Source organism: Pan troglodytes, chromosome 3 (assembly GCF_028858775.2).
Source record: "Pan troglodytes isolate AG18354 chromosome 3, NHGRI_mPanTro3-v2.0_pri, whole genome shotgun sequence".
Taxonomy (NCBI): domain Eukaryota; kingdom Metazoa; phylum Chordata; class Mammalia; order Primates; family Hominidae; genus Pan; species Pan troglodytes.
In genome coordinates this window covers 111017105-111034736 of record NC_072401.2, presented here as the reverse complement: position 1 = coordinate 111034736, position 17632 = coordinate 111017105, and the positions used below count along the sequence as shown (strand labels likewise).

General features: G+C 42.9%; 1 protein-coding gene across 8 annotated transcripts in view; it reads right to left on the bottom strand.

Annotated features, from left to right (window-relative positions):
• The window catches only part of MCUB (mitochondrial calcium uniporter dominant negative subunit beta), a 124447-nt gene extending 107042 nt beyond the window's left edge, over nucleotides 1-17405 (bottom strand). For 2 of the 8 annotated variants that reach the window (XR_010156666.1, XM_063809726.1), the window contains exon 1: nucleotides 16690-16988. Coding sequence is in view for 7 of the 8 variants with exons in the window: in XM_063809726.1 (XP_063665796.1) it covers nucleotides 16690-16788 (99 nt within the window). In the remaining variant the exon portion in view is untranslated. Of the gene's footprint in view, nucleotides 1-16689 lie in introns of all 8 variants that reach the window. The other 6 variants (XM_054683274.2, XM_063809727.1, XM_517392.8 and 3 more) reach the window with 5 other exon arrangements.
• Nucleotides 17406-17632: the final 227 nt, after the last annotated feature.

Below are 17632 nucleotides of genomic sequence, written 5' to 3'. Positions count from 1 at the left end.
TGTGGTGGCTCACGCCTGTAATCCCAGCACTTTGGGAGGCTGAGGCAGGCAGATCACTTGAGGTAAGAAGTTCAAGACCAGCCTGGCCCACATGGCGAAACGCTGGCTCTACTAAAAATACAAAAATTAGCTGGGCGTGGTGGCACATGCTTGTAATCCCATCTACTCAGGAGGCTGAGGTGGGAGGATCACTTGAACCTGGGAGGCAGAGGCTGCAGTGAGGCGAGATGGCGCCACTGCACTCCAGCCTGGGCAACAAAGTGAGACTCCATCTCAAAAAAAAACAAGAAAGAAAAGAAAGAATTTCTGAGTATCTGGCTTGGCCCTTGACACAGGGTTGTTGTCCACAACCCCTTCATCTTGCCCATCAATACTAGTCCAAGGTTAGTACACCATCCCTAGTGGTTCCCCTGCGCCCACATCTCTGTGAATCATCCTTTGTGTATAAACTTCCCTCTAATTATCCTAATCTAAGTGGGCCATCTGTTTCCTGTTGGACCATGAATTATACAATCACTTTACACTCTCACTAGCAACACAAAAGAGTTCCCACATCATGCCATGCTTTACGCTTTGAGTTTTTTGTTTTTCTTTGGCAATTTGACAGGCAAAAAAAAAAAAAAAAAAAAAAGGCAAATGTTATCTTTTTCTACTATTGTTTTTGCATTTTTTTGACTATCAGTGAGGCTGACCACTTTTCATGTTTATTTGCATTTTTATTCCCTGTTCTGAAAACCACTCATGTCTTTTACCCATTTCTTAATGTTTTTCTGATAAGTTTGAATGATCACTTCATATATATTTGTTATTTGGATGAAAGAAACAAATACCTACTTGACTTACCATAAGTAAGAATGGAAATTTACTCTGAGGACTTAGGAATGTCTCTAACGGAGACTACATAGAAGGATTTAATTAAGCCTCAGGAATGGACTCAGGATCAGGAACTGGAGTGTTATATTGAGGTTGGGAAGTCCTCTTGATCCGTATTTCGTCTCCTCCTATCTGCCTGTCAGCATCATTCTGCTTATCACTATAAAATGAATTGTTACTGCTTCTTGGTCCACATGGTAGAAAATGGTCACCACCAAATGGCCCCAAGTACAACTCCACTATTCAAAAGAGCAGCCAGCAGAGGTGAGAATCCTAGACTTAGTTCTAAATTCCTGGGTCAGGTGGCCAATTGAATGAAGGTCAGGTTGGACTAAGATGGCCAATTCGACTAAACCAGGTAGATAAGAGTGAAAAGGTTCCCAGGAAAGCAGTGTGACTAGCACAGACTACAAAGCTGTTCTAAAGTTTCAAAACCAAGAATATTACTATGCTATTATAATATTAATAATTTTAATGGTCACTGCTATACTTATGACCTTTTTCTAATGTCTAATAGCCTTACATAAATGGGATAACTATAAAGATATTTCATCCTAATTTAGTGTGAAAGATACATTAAGGTGGTATATTTTCTCTCCAAGAGAGGTTAGACTTTGGTGTCAGTTTTCACATAATTGCAGGCATAACAACTGTTGATTACAATGCTTAGTCACTGGCACAAATTCAGACTCCACTAATTAAATGGCAGCACAATCCCACTAAATTGAATAAACTAATTAAACGAATGTGGCTGGATTCGTTATAAAGTGAATTTCATATGCCAAGATGGACCATAACCTGTCAGTACAGCAGCCAAGCTTAAGCTCAAATGAACAACAGTTATGAGTAGTACACTTGAGTTGGTTTCAGGCAAAACCTCACAACAAACAGTCTAACCCCCAATGACCTTATACAGAAAGATTAATAATATCATATCAATAAAAAGCTAAAACAAAATTACTCTCACTAAATAGTTATTACACTATAAATAAGCCAAAGCTTTTCCTTGGTGGGGAAGGCAGATGGTAAGGAGCGGGCAGAACAAGGGATGAACAGCAGTAGGCTAATTTTAGCAAGGCATCTGAGTTTATCAATCTCCAAACCTCAGTGGTTTCTGACATTGTGATAGATATCAAAGCTGGGTACCCAAGGGACCTCAGAGAACATCAGCGATGTAAGGAAGCATAGAGATTAAGATCACCTCAGCTTCCATTCTGACCTGCGGCAGCCCTGGGTCTCAAATGCTCCTATTTAAGCTAACTTTTTGGCTTCTCAATAATCTACCCATCTTCCTTTCTACTCAGTCTAACTTCTCATGCAATTGTTAAGTCTCATACTTTTTTTGGATCTCTGTCTTACCCAATCCATCTCTGGGTTGGATTCTCTGTCCCTGGAACAAGTGCTGCTTCCCTGATTTCTATTCTAGGCACTAACACTGTATTTAAAATGAGCACTTCGTTATTAGTGCTTGACCAGTCCGGCTCTGTCTCCCATCCCTCCTTGGCCTGACCAGCGTGGCAGTGCTCATGAGTGCAGCTGCCACCTTCAAGTACTGCACAACAGCTGCTGCCTCATTCCTCATATGATGGTTATTAACGTCTTGTATATGCCCTCAAATTCTCCCTTTTTGACGCTCTGTGAAAATAGATCTGGGACCTTTAAATATTTTTCCTTTGCTGACTGGCACTGAAGTTTTTTCAGTAGAGGACACTAGAGAGCCACTGACGGAGGAAAAGATTTTGCTTCCTGGTTCGGGTGTGTTCACTTCGCAGGCTCCTATTGCATAGATATAGATGGCTTCTCCAGCACCAGGCTCTAGCTGTGTTGGTAGTTTTTCCAGTGCTTCTTTAGCTTCTGCCTGAGTTATTATAGAAACTTGGGAGTCCTACACTTCAAGAAGCAGTCTATTAGGGAACAGCCAGAATGGTTACAAAAATTTTCTTGAACTGAGCTGAACTCTGCCTACCTATTCTGCTCTATCTTGGGAGTAATTTCCTTGCTCGGAAGCAAAACAGAATGACAACCTTCTTTCACATGATACCATCTCAGATATTTGAATGCAAATATCTTGCTTTTCCTTAGCTTCTTTTTCAGTAGATTAAAAATATGCAGCCCCAGTCGGGCACAGTGGCTGACACCTATAATCCTGGCACTTTGGGAGGCAGAGCCAGGAGTTCAACACCAGTCTGGCCAACACGGTAAAACTCCGACTGTACTAAAAACGCAAAAATTAGCCGGGCATGGTGGTGGCGCGCCTGTAATCCTAGCTTCTTGGGAGGCTGAGGCAGGAGAATAGCTTGAACCTGGGAAGTGGAGGCTGCAGTGAGCCGAGATTGCGCCACTGCAATCCAGCCTGAGCAACAGAGCGAAACTCTGTCTCAAAAAAAAAAAAAAAAAAATTCAACCCTTTTAATCATCTCCTACAAGAACTCTCAACATCTTAATCATCTTCTGAATGCACCTCCCTGTCCAGCTTTGTTAGTGTTCTTTGTAAAGTACTGCCCCAGTAACAAAACACAATGCCCTTGACGCAGTCTGACAATCAATGTGACAATCCCAATGTAATGAAATGGAACTGTTTCTTGCTGTAATCAGATGCTGCATTTCTCTTCAATTAGTTAGGAGCCATACTAGCTTCTAGAATCCATCATTCATGAGTGGATCAACGGAAACTTCCAGATCCTTTGTACACAACTACCAAGCCAGGACTCCCTCATCCTATACGTACTTTTCTCCCCCATTAAGAGAAACAACCTTTTCCTAGCATTGCTAAATCGGTTTTGTTTCTACCACTCTTCCTTTTTTTTTTTTTGAGATGGAGTCTCACTCTGTCGCTCAGGCTGGAGTGTGGTGGCGCGATCTCCGCTCATTGCAAGCTCCACCTCCCAGGTTTACGCGGTTCTCCTGCCTCAGCCTCCCGAGTAGTGGGGACTACAGGTGCCCACCACCACGCGTGGCTAATTTTTTTGTATTTTTAGTAGAGATGGGGTTTCACAGTGTTAGCCAGGATGGTCTCTATCTCCTGACCGCATGATCTGCCCACCTCGGCCTCCCAAAGTGCTGGGATTACAGGCGTGAGCCACCGTGCCCAGCCTGTTCCTAATATTCTTAAAGCAACGGTTAATATGTGCTTACTAAGCGCAGATTAGTCTGGTGCGGTGTAGGATGAGAATAATAAGACTCCAGAAAAAGACAATTCCACAGGACCTACAATGATATTTTATGTTTTGACATTGCTGGGCACAGGTACAGTTTATAATATGTTTATATCAGTGATAATAATATTAAATACTTCCAATACTACATATATGTACATATTATAAATAGCACTTTGGACAACTCATTAAATGAAGCCTTACTAATGTTCCACAGACAATACACAAGAGTGACTAGTTCAAGAAATATATATGTAGCTATGGCAATCTAGCCATTTCATTATATAAAACAATAATTATATTGTAGTAGTATGAAAAGCCATTGAAAATATATCTAATATCTCAAAGTTATGCATTTGAAACTGATCAATAGTGACATCCAAATCTGACAAATTAAAAAACCAAGTATATAAGTCAAAAGTGACGTAATTAAGTAAATAACATGACTTCATTATATGAAGTCATGCTAATATAGTTATTAATCTCTTTCTAAATATACCCTGAACTAGAGTGAATTAGTGTCAGTTATGATATTATATACTAAGACACATTTTATTCTGAGATACAGTTAGTTAACATCTTTCAACTATCCTAAATATCTAAGATTTCCAGTTTTTAGAACATATTTATAACAAGCTTGTCTATAAAATGCTACTAAATTAATGTACCAGATATGCATAATACTTTTAATAACTATTATTGATCATTTAGCTATTAATCACCAGAATTCCTCTAAAGTAAGTCCTCCCTAAAACCATATCGTCAGCATCTTTTCTCAGCTGTATTTATTTTCTTCCTTATCAGATGTCATTGCATAAACTTCAGTTCTGGCCTCAAATTCTAATTTAACCATTATAATGTATTTCTCTCTCTTCCTTAGTGTGTAAGTGTACAAGACTATATCCTTTTCTATTATGATACGCCTGGAGGGCGGCTTATAATGAACCCAATAACGTGTCAAATGTTCCTGTTCTAGCTCAAATTACTTTTTAAGTTTTTCAGAGAGAAATAAAGTTTCCTTGTAAATATCTATTGCTGAGGAACACTTATAAGTGAGGCTCAATAGTGTCTTGGAAATTCAGTGACCCCCAAAACAAAACTACCCTGTTTCTGGACAAGGGGACTGTGGCAGATATAGCTAAACATCTGCTAGAATCCATTCTTCCTCTTCCCACAGTAATCAACTTTTAGCTAGAATGTGGTTCCTGGCCAGGACTACATATCTCAGCCCTCTTGAAGCTAAATGTGACCATGTGACATATTCAATAAAATATTCAATGGAACACACACACAAGAGATGTAACACTCCAGGCCTAGGCCATAACATCTTGCAAAACTGAAACATCCTCTGTGCACTTTTGACTTTGGAAGTCACATGTAGAGATGACAAAGGAACAGGTCAGCTTAGGTCCCTGAATGACTGTGTGGAGCAGAGCTACTGCTTGACCTGTAGAGCTCATCACAGAACCATTTCCTAAGAGGGAAAAAACTGGCTTTAACAATAGCCTGGCACGGTGGCTCACGCCTGTAATCCCTGCACTTTGGGAGGCCGAGGAGGGTGGATCACCTGAGGTCAGGAGCTGGAGCAGGGCGACCAATATGGTGAAACCCCATCTCTACTAAAAATACAAAAATTAGCTGGGCAGGATGGCGTGTGCCTATAGTCCCAGCTACTCAGGAGGCTGAGACAGAAGACTTGCTTGAACCTGGGAGGCAGAGGTTGCAGTGAGCCAAGATCGCACCACTGCACCCCAGCCTGGGTGACAGAGTGAGACTCAGTCTCAAATAAATAAATAAATAAATAAAGTTTAATCATTAGGTTTTTTTGTTTCAGCAGCACAGCTTACTCTGAACCAGAAAGATATATAAAATTCGTTTCTTAAAAAAACAGTTTGGGGAAGGAAAAAGAAGGAAAAACATACACACACTAAGTTCTAATGTTGGGCTAGATGAAAGATACCCATGGTTTAATGATTCTAAAGAGAAATAAACCTATTGGAATAAACACCTGTGCCAATGCACTGCCTTGAATGTTCCTTAGCCAAGCCTTTTCCTTTTCATCCATCATGTCACTTCTCTCATAGGAAATGCAATTCACTACTGACTCTGATTCTTCCCTTGACTTCAGACAGGAATTCATTATACATCTTAGTCCTAGCATTCCCATTCTCTTCCTTCTCTCATACTTGCCAGGCATTGTGGCCTCATGGTTAGTTATAAGGCTAACACAGAAAACTGCTGAAATCTCTACACATCTTTACATTCTTCCTGTTTTTCCATTGTATCCATTCCTGTTATTCCAGCTCCATGTACAATAACCATGACTTCGTAATTGGTCCTTATTAACGTACTTATCTCATCCCACTATACATATACGGTATTGCTACATCTAAATTAGTCCTCTAGCATAACATCTGTATTAGTACTTCCAAAATCTTGATATTGAGTCTATAGACCAGAAGCTGGCCAAAACTACAGCCTATGGGCCAAATCTTGTCTGTGGCCATTTCTGAAAATAAAGTTTATTGGAACACAACCATGCTTATTCATTTATGTACTATTTACGGCTGCTTTTGTACTACAATGGCAAAGTTGAGTAGTTTGGACAGAGGCCAAAGGCCACCAACAGTGAAAATGTTTACTATTTGGACCTTTACAGGAAAAGTTTACCAATCTCTGACATAGACCAACATAATTTCTCATAAAGACAATGACAGCTATCTCCTTATACCTCATTCATTTAACACTAGGACAAGTACCTGTACTAGCAGAATAAGAAATACAAAGATATACATGCCCAAAGATATAAAAGATACAGCACCTGATCTTCGAGATTACAATGTACAGAGAAAGAGAAGGTACATGGGGGGATGCAGGCATGGTGGTAAGCTCAATACATAAAAAAGCCCTAATACAAGGGAGTACAGAAGTACCAAATGAGCAGTAAAAAGAATAAACACTCTATGGAGATAGATGAAAGAAAGATGATTTTCATCTAGGTAATCAGGAAAGGCTCTATTTATGGAAGTAGTGATGTCAAAGATGGATTTTTAACCAGAAATAGTATGGGTGAGTGGCAGGCCAAGAGAGCATGAGACAAAATGTTATGCTCTATAACATGCATTACATGCCCTCTTCTATTTCAGGTTTAACCATGGATTATCATTCTTGGAACTTCTTTATATTGCTTCCTGACAGCCTCCAACAGCATTCATCTCACAATGTCTCAATCTATTTAGAAACTTTTGGTTGGCTGGTCAGCCACTGGAACAAGATAAGGCACAGGCAGAGCTGCTGTAACACAGAGACCTGGCCAGGAGCGGTGGCTCACACCTGTAATCCCAGCACTTTGGGAGGCCAAGGCAGGCCAATCACCTGAGGTCAGGGGTTCGAGACCAGCCTGGCCAACATGGGGAAACACCATCTCTACTAAAATACAAAAATTAGCCAGGTGTGGTGGCAGGCACCTGTAATCCCAGCTACTTGGGAGGCTGAGGCAGGAGAATCGTTTGAACCCGGGAGGCAGAGGGTGCAGTAAGCCAAAATCACACCACTGCACTCCAGCCTGGGCAACAGAGCGAGACTCCATCTCAAAAAAAAAAAAAAAGGGATAGCCAAGAAAATACTTATATGCCAGGCAGTCCTTCCAGAATTTATATTTTGTTAAATTTTGTTAATTACGCCCTTTTAAAATCCTGATATGAAAGTATATCTGAAATAAAACAATTAATCAAAATATGATTTAAGACTACTATTCATGGCCAGGCGCAGTGGTTAACGCCTGTAATCTCAGCACTTTGGGAGGCCGAGACGGGCGGATCACAAGGTCAGGAGATTGAGACCATCCTGGCTAACATGGTGAAACCCCGTCTCTACTAAAAATATAAAAAATTGGCCGGGCGTGGTGGCGGGCACCTGTAGTCCCAGCTACTTGGGAGGCTGAGGCAGGAGAATGGCGTGAACCCGGGAGGCGGAGCTTGCAGTGAGCCAAGATCGTGTCACTGCACTCCAGCCTGGGTGACAGAGCCAGACTCTGTCTCAAAAAGAAAAAAAAGACTACTGTCCATTTTTAATAGAAAATGTAATATGTATAAAGGTTCTTTTTGTTAACTTTTTAAAAATCTTCAATTATTCAACAAGTAGACAAGAATGCTTCAGGTTTTCCCCCTAGATTAAGTGGAGAAGAGGAAATTGCAAAGATAAAACCTGAACAGAACACACCATTAAGGAACTTTATATACTATTTTGTTCTTTGTCATCTATCCATTCATTCATTTGTTATGTACCTACTGTGCCAGGGCAGAGGTGATCACAGATGGAGAAGAAACAGTTCTGACCACAGATTGCTGAGAATCCAGGTGGGAAAGTCTTACAAGCACAACTAACTATAATGTATGGTCGAATGATGTAAGTTCTGTAAGTATTGTGGGGCTGAAAAACAAAGTATAATGGAATCTGCCTTCAGAGATCTGAAGAGACCTCATGAAAACTGAAGAGGGGTCTGTGGGGAGATGGCGGGTGGCTATTGAAACTCAGCCTTGAAAAAAGAGTAGAAGTCAGGAGGGTGAAGAAGCGGGGTAAAGGGAGAGAGGCACTACCACCTGGGGAACACCATAAACATCAGCAACGAGGGGTGAAAATACATGACAAGCCACAAGAAGAAGAGGAATTAGCTCAGCCACGCTAGAGCTGGGATACGGAAGAGATAGAGCAGAAGATGGAACTGGAGGGATGAGGCCATGGCTCTGGTTCAACTGCTGTTTATGTTTTAAGGCTTGCTTACCTGCTTACCTGCTTACCTTTGTTTCAATAATAACAAACCCATAAAAGGGTATTTACAAGGTTCAAAGGAACTATATTTTCTCTTGAAAAGTGAAAACCGGTTTATTATACCAATTCTATCTTCTAAAACATTCCCGAAGCCGAGTTACAGAAATGAGTATTAGACTACAAAATGTCTTAACAAATATTCTCTAGCAAGGGCTTAGAGGGCCAATGCTGTCTCTTTGCAAAACACTCTCTAAAACAATTTTTTTTCCCCCAGGTTTATGGTCACATTACAGTCAGTCTCTAGAAAGAAGTTATTCATCAATAACTTTTTAAATCCCCTGTTCAGGCCAGGAGCAGTGGCCCACACCTGTAATCCCAGCACTTTGGGAGGCCGAGGCAGGTGGATCACCTGAGGTCAGCAGTTCAAGACCAGCCTGACCAATATAGTGAAACCCTGTCTCTACTAAAAATACAAAAATTAGCCAGGCATGGTGGCGGGCGGCTGTAGTCCCAGCTACTTGGGAGGCTGAGACAGGAGAATTGCTTGAACCCGGGAGGTGGAGGTTGCAGTGAGCTGAGATCGTGCCACTGCACTACAGCCTGGGTGACAGAGCAAGACTCCATCTCAAAATAAATAAAATAAAAAGCCCCTGTTCAAATATCCCATTCAGCCACTAGGAAACAAACACTTTGTTTGTTTTTGGAGATCAAGACCGTCTTGGTCAACATGGTGAAACCAAACTCGGTCTCTACTAAAATACAAAAAATTAGCCAGCCTTGGTGGTGGGATTACAGGCACGTGCCACCATGTCCGGCTAATTTTTTGTGTTTTAGTAGAGACCAGATTTGGTTTCACCGTGTTGGCCAAGATGGTCTTGATCTCCAAAAACAAACAAAATGTTTAACAAAAGAAAACATACTATGTTTGTACATAACATGTATGTACTGTACATGCCCCACAGGAACACATACAGTACCATGCAGAGTCAGAAAAAACAAGAAGGACTTATCAAATAGAATAATGCCTTCTTCCTTCCTCAGCACAGGATCAGGGCATTCATTATTTACTGTTACGCCCAAGAGGTTGAAAATAAGCGAATTCATCTTTAGGTTCCAGAAATGTGATTTGGGCAGTGCATACATTATAAAAAGTTATATATGCAGTTGAATATAATACCACCTGTGTCCACAGCACTTTTTTTTTTTGTTGAGATGGAGTCTCGCTCTGTCGCCCAGGCTGGAGTGCAATGATGCGATCTCGGCTCACTGCAACCTCTGCCTCGCGTCTCAAAAAAGACATCTACTCTTCAACCAATTCTCCTGGCTCAGCCTTACAAGTAGCTGGGATTATAGGTGCCTGCCACCACACCCAGCTACTTTTCTGTATTTTTTAGTAGAGATGGGGTTTCACCATATTGGTCAGGCTGGTCTTAAATATTGATTAATCTAACTAACATCTGCTATATAAACTAAATGCGTTTGGGTCATGAATAGAAATGAGCAACTAATTTGGTTGGTGTTAAGCTAGCAATGCGACACGTGAATGCCTGCCAACCTGGCCCTACCACCACTTAGCTCTGTGAACTTAGCTGAAGTCATTCAGTCTATTTGGGCCTGTTTTGTCCCCTTCTCAAAACAAGGAGATTCGTCTAATTGGTCTTAAAAGTCCTTTCATCCCTAAAATTGCCATTTTGTTGTTTTACCAGGGGAATATAAATACACCATTGAACAAAATATTGTCAATGTCAGAATGGTCTTAATGATTGAAAAATTCTCTTTTATTATCTTAGGCAGTCAACAGAGTGGAAGTTTTACTTAGTGGTTGTAATAACTGTTTTTCCTTTTATTTATTTATTTATTTTTGAGACGGAGTCTCACTCTGTTGCCTAGGCTAGAGTGCAGTGGCGCGATCTCGGCTCACTGCAAGCTCTGCCTCCCGGGTTCATGCCATTCTCCTGCCTCAGCCTCCCGAGTAGCTGGGACTACAGGCGCCCGCCACCAAGCCCGGCTTATTTTTTTGTATTTTTAGTAGAGACAGGGTTTCACCGTGTTAGCCAGGATAGTCTCGATCTCCTGACCTCGTGATCTGCCCACCTCGGCCTCCCAAAGTGCTGGAATTACAGGCATGAGCCACTGTGCCCGGCCACTGTTTTTCCTTTCAAAAGAAATTGAAATTTGGCTGGGCACAGTGGCTCACGCCTGTAATCCCAGCACTTTGGGTGGCCAAGGCAGGAGGATCACTTGAGCCCACAGGGTTGAGACCAGCCTGGGCAACATAGTGAGACCTTGTCTCTACAAAAACAAACAAACAAAACACAAAAAATTAGCCAGGCATGGTGGTGTGTGCCTGCCTGTAGTCCCAGCTACTTTCGGAGGGTGAGGTGGGAGGATCGCTTGAACCCACGAGGTTGAGGCTGCAGTGAACTGTGTTACACCATTGCACTTCAGCCTGGGCAACAAGAGCATGACCCTGTCTCAAAAAAAAAAAAAAGAAATGAAAATTTATTTGATGGGTTTCGCATATCATAATAAATTAGAGTAAGTCTCTCTCTAATGCTTCATTCTGTTACCAGTGTTTTTATCTGTGAAGTATTTCTTATTCAGGATTATCTTCAGAACCCTAAAAGCTTTATATAATAGACATCTTAGGTTATCCTAGAAGTTATCAACAATTAGATAATGAACAAAACAGCATTATCTCAGCCATATTCTAGAAGAATCTTTTTTTATCCCATTTACTTTAACAGTATTAATCTTCCTTGTTTTTTAAACACACACCAGCTGGCTGTTCTCTGAGCTAAGTATTTAACTTTGTGGCATAGGAACCTTCACCCAAATGTTTTCACTGAATTTTCCACATTGGCATACCTTTTAAAAAAGAGGTTGATGAAACATTGGTAGTCAGTTAAAGGTACCCATTAAGAGGACCCATGGAAGAAATTGCTGTCTAGTCTTAATATTAGAATAGTTGGGTTTCTCCAGAGCAGATGCAGGGTATATTATACAGACAGTGAAGCATATAGCCAGTGGTGTTGTTTATGCAATGGCTGTCAGAACGCTGAGGATCAGATTTTTGACCCACTTCTAACAAATGTGAAAGACCTATGCCATGCATGTTATGTATTTACAGTACTCATAGTTTCATCTTCTCTACCTTCATTTTCCTCTGGTCATATCACCACCCATTTTTCCATAAGCATCTTTTAATGGGAAAAAAGTGATGCATAAATAAGGTTTTAAATAAAAATCAACTCTTTAATACTTGAACAAATATGTTCTAAGTAGTTAATTGTGGAAGTTTGGCAGACCAGTCTCTTTCTTGTTCACTTTGTCTTTTTGCTGCTTTGCCCATCGAAGGTGCTCAATACATATTGATTGTGTTGCATGGCGTTGCTGTAAGAATCTAATTTTGATGCTATAGTTCTCTCTCAAAGAAAGATGGTAGTACTGAAGTTACTACTCTCCTCACTCACTTATGGAAGTGGATTCCTCTTTTCTTCCTGCTGCCCTCACCTGCTCTAAATCTTCCTATTTCCTTGCTACCCCATCCCCACCTGAGTTAAAGTATAGTTTGCATCAACTACCAAGCCCTGTAACCATTTGTTCTGAGAGTTTCCTGTGTCATAAACTTCCAGATGTGTTGATTTTACATAATTTTTACCTTAATTACAGGTTCACTACAAGTATTGTAGTTTGCATTTTGGCAGCTCTTTAGGGAACAAATTTCGGTCCAGGATTCACAATATTGATGAGAAATGATCTATGAAATCTGCATGATAAACAAGGTCTATTGAAGATAATTTTTTTTGAATAGATTTGAGGGCAAGAAATAGGGAACAGTGAAAGAGAGGCAAGATATGGGGCTAGACTTGAAATGCATATAGCCAGCTGGGCGCAGTGTCTCATGCTTGTAATCCCAGCACTTTGGGAGGCCAAGGTGGGCAGATCACGAGGTCAGGAGATCGAGACCATCTTGGCCAACATGGTGAAACCAAACCCGGTCTCTACTAAAATACAAAAAATTAGCTGGCCCCCATGGTGGCACATGCCTGTAATCCCAGCTACTTGGAGGCTGAGGCAGGGGAATCGTTTGAACCCGGGAGGCGGAGGTTGCAGTGAGCTGAGATTGCGCCACTGCACTCCAGCTTGGCGACAGAGCAAGACTCCATCTCAAAAAAAAAAAGAAAAGAAAGAAATGCATATAGCCTATAAGCAGAAATAAATAAGAAATGACATAAAACATTGAATCTCATATCAAGAAACTGACAGGTTCACAAAGCTTTGCTGTGGTAAACTTTAGAGAGGAAAATCTTGAAGACTGGCAAGGGTCACCCCACAAATATGAGTTCTTCCTGAGGATCTTATGATATTTACTAGATTGAGTAGATTATTAGGTCTGGCTTTTTCCTTTACTTTTATTTTTTTAAGAAGTGCTGTGGGCTGGGCGCGGTGGCTCACGCCTGTAATCCCAGCACTTTGGGAGGCTGAGGCAGGAGGATCACGAGGTCAGGAGTTTTAGCTCGAGGTTTTCTACCTTAGTTTCACAGGTACCTCATTCAACAAATATCTTTCTGCCAAGACACAAATGATTTCCTAGCTTAGAATTTGCTGTAAAACAGCACTAATACCATTTAATCACAATAACAAGCAAAATCTTAAAAAAACACACTAATACTTAAGTGCTGCAAAGGTGGTAATGTTTAATATTTAATAGACAAGCTGGTCTAGCATTACTTTGAGATCAAAGCATCAATGTCTTTTCCCTAGCGTAAATACAATCACCAACACTTAACCAATTGCTCTCCTCAGGAGAGGGCTCTGAAGCTAGTTTTATAGAGTAGAATACAAAGTACCAACTGCAAATACAAGAGATAGAATAGTAGGAACATGTCAAACAAGAATGATATGTTCATTAAATTAAAAAGATGAAAACAATTTCTAAGTTGACATCTTGCGGTGGAATTTAAACATCCATATGCTTTGTTTCTAGAAGTTAAAAAAAGCATACTCGATACTTAAGCTGCTCTGCAGAGTGCTTGATGTAAAAATTTTTTAAACATAGCTTATGTAGGGACTCAAATGTTGTACTGGGGACATGAAATCGTATCAGGGAGTTTCTCAGTCTAAGTAGCACAAAATCCAAATTAAGAAAGGCACATTTAGGCAAGGGCTTTCTGTTCAGATGTAACTCACCAAGCACCACAATTACTCAAAGCTGAGTCTTTGTGCACAGAAACATCAGCAGGAGCCATGGATTGCCCTGACAACCACTCAGCTAGAGTGCTGACAAGCAGAGATGCTGCCACCAGAGCGTGATTATGGCCACCAGGCCATGCCTTGCCCAAAGATGAATACAATATGCTCTTGCTCTACTACGCTTCAGACTAAATGTGTTCTTTAAAAAACAATTCTGTATATCCATGTCAACAAACTGTTTTTTTCCCCTCACCCAGAAAACACTAGCAGACAATTGCTCACATACAATATGAAGTATGAGAATTGTGTATTTTTCAAAGTTATTAAATGCTCCTATAAGGCACACTCATAGAAGTGTGAAAGACTTCAGAAAGACCAATTATAGTTGGGAACGCTTATTTGAAATACTGCTTACGACAAGTCCTTGCAAGCTAAGATTTTATGAGCTGTCAGGTCACAAACTACTTGTTTTTCTAGCTGCTTCATAGGCTCTAGGGGTGTGAATGTTTCTGGGAAAAAAAATAAATAGAAATAATACTTGCCTTTACCCACAGGATATTTCATAACAAGTGGGAAAGCCACAAAAGAGTGAAATCTTAGAATGAAAAATGTCCCGATAGCCAGGTAATTTGATTAGCAGAAAATGGTTTAGTAGTCCTAGCTAAAACTCCTCAAGAGCCAGAATATTTTTATCGGTTTACTCATGGTAAAATGTAAAAGCTGTATATAAAGAACAGCATTTCCACTTCTCAAGTTCTGAAAATTGTCTTTATAGCTGGACAGTTGGCTTAAAACAAAAATTTGCAAATTAGAAACATTCAAACATAAGGCTTCTTACGATGATTCCTAACTACTGTTTCCCTGTTATTAGGCCTAATAAGCCCGATGGTACCATTTTCTTTTAAAAGGGTATCCACATTCCTGCTGAGGTATGCAATGGCACCACCCTAGACAGCATCAGATGGGAAATATGGAGAAAAGGGTTTGCAGGTGATAATTTGAGAAAGGGCAGCCAGTCCCGGGATCCATAAAAATGCTACTCAACGTGTTAAATGGACTTAATAGAAAACACTTGGGGCTGGTCGCGGTGGCTCACCCCTATAATCCCAGCACTTTGCGGGGCTGAGACGGGCGGATCACAACGTCAGGAGTTCGAGACCAGCCAGTCTGGCCAACATGGTGAAACCCCGTCTCTACTAAAAACACAAAAATTAGCCGGGTGCGGTGGCGCGCGCCGGTCATCCTATTTTCTGGGGAGGCTGAGGTAGGAGAATCGCTTGAACCCAGGAGGCAGAAGTTGCAGTGAGCCGAGATCGCGCAACTGCACTCCAGCCTGGGTAACAGAGCAAGACTCCGTCTCCAAAAACAACAACAAAAAACAATAATCTGTGTTTAAAATGGCATGTGAAAGGGGTTCCTCGTATTGGGTTGTTTTAATGTTTGGTATCTCTTTGACTACACAATGCAACACTTACAGTAAAAGTACAACCTTTAAAAGTATAAAAAGCCCATCTCCCCAATGACTTTATAAGTCTACCATTTTACATTTTAAGGAGTTTGCCCCTGTTCTTACATTTAGTAACAACATGGCCTTCCTCATTCTCTTTCAAACATTCCTGGAATTGATTTTCTGAATGCACTTAATCCTTTGGTCACAAGCTCAATGAAAAGGAAAAAAAAATGCACTTAAATATTCCCTGCATCAATTGAAACTGAAGCCCTCAGACAGCTGGAGGAAAAGGGGGGGAAGGAAAAAAAAAGAACGAAATAAACAGGAAGTGAAAGTGACAAGAGAATCACACTGCTTACTTTTTGGCTTTTAAGCCTTTAACAATCTGAAAGTAATCTAACAGCGTGGGGGAGGAACAAACGAAAACTCAGAAACAGCTCCCTCCCCAACCACACACACCCTGAAGGCTTTGGCTGTCTTTCCTCATCTGGGTCAGAGTTTGCACTCCCGGGCTCCTATCAGGCTCCATCGCAATCCTCGTTAAACTCAGCGCTTTCCCCTTCTTCTAGTCTTTTTTGGTGCACATCCACTCTCTACTCCTCCTCCAAGCCACGGTTCTCCACAGACCACAATACAACGGTGTCAGGCCAACTGTTACTCACCAGCACACACTCATAATTCACCCGTCTCTCGAGTGTCTGAACAAAACGCGAGTTTTTCTTCCTTCTGGGAAAGGGAGGTGCTCGCAGATTTCAGGATGGAAATTTCACTCTCCTGCGACCGTCCACACCCGGGACGGTCACTGCCCCGTTCATCGTTTCCGGGCTCCTTAGGGGCTCGGGCACTGATCACCAAGAGGGAACCGGCCCCGCGGCGCAGCGGCTTTGGAAACTTGCTCCTGACCGAGAGCTGCAGCCCAGAAACTGCCTCCCAGGTTATTCTGCTGCTCCCAGGCCGAAGTCTGGTGGTCCCCGCACCCTATCTCGGCCCGGGTGAGGCGCCCCCAGCCGCGGCGCTCTGGCTTCACCTTCCCCGGGCCCAGAGTCTTGACCTCAGCCCTGGCCTCCGTGACCCACGTCGGCCGCCCGGCCACCACCTGTCGGGACCGCCCGGCGCGCGGAACCCGGCAGCCAGCAAAACGCAGTTGACTGCTCGGCCGCTCGGCTTTTGCTCCCGCCAAAGTTGTCCAACGCAAACTTTGCACCAGCCTACCCCGAACCCCCACAGCCCGGCACCCGCTCTTACCTGGGGCGGAGGCGGCAGCGGCCACAGGCGCGCTGGGCGCCAGGTGCCAGGGGTCGGCAGCAGCCGCGCGCGCCACGGCCAGAGGCCCCTCTGGAGCATCCTCCCGCCCAGGCGCGCGGCTCCCGCAGGCGTCACCGGCGCATCCTCCCTCAGCCGGGCTCCTCGTCAGCGCCTGGTGGCTCCGAGCTGTGGGCGCTCCCGCCCCGCCTGCTCGCTCAGCGCGCCGCGGCTCCAGCTGGGGCGGGCTCACGGGAGGGTGTGTCCCTGTTTCCACTTGTCGGCTCTCTACGCATCCGGGCGCAGGGCCGTTTTCTTTCCTCCGACCAAAAAAAAAAAAAAAAAAAAAAAAGAGAGCGAGAGAGCGGGAGCCCGAGGTCGAGGGCACCCTCCTCCTCCAGCAGAAGACCCTCTGGAATGAACGGCAGCAGGCGACGCACACCTTGCGAGCTCTAGATTTCAAAACTCGCTGTTAATTCCCGGTGCTGCGTGCTCTGAGCGCCGTCTTCGCCATCCAACCCGGACGGGGAGAGAAGTGGGGGATGAGAGGAAAAGAGCGTCCGGCATCTGGAGGGGGCAGGGCCGCTCAGGAAGTTTGTTTTCCCCACCGAGCTTGGAGAAGACGGATTGAAGCGGGTCGGCCGAGGCCTCTCCCACCTCCACAACCTCCAAGGCCTCTGTCCCGGGCTGCGGTGCCGGGCCCCTGCTCGCTGGCGAGTGCGGTGTGAGGCGGGCAGCCTGGGCCTACCCCTGCGGAGGTTTGTAGTTCACGGTATAGTGGCCCAAACCCGAGTTTTTTGGGAAAGTGTCTCCCATAGAATTGGTTTCTCTTTTGAAGCACGTTTTTAATTGAAGAAGCTTCGGAACCGGTATTGAGTTGTTCTAACTACTGGGAAATCGGATGCTTTGTTTCGAGACTACTTATTTTTGAAAGCAAACCAAAGGC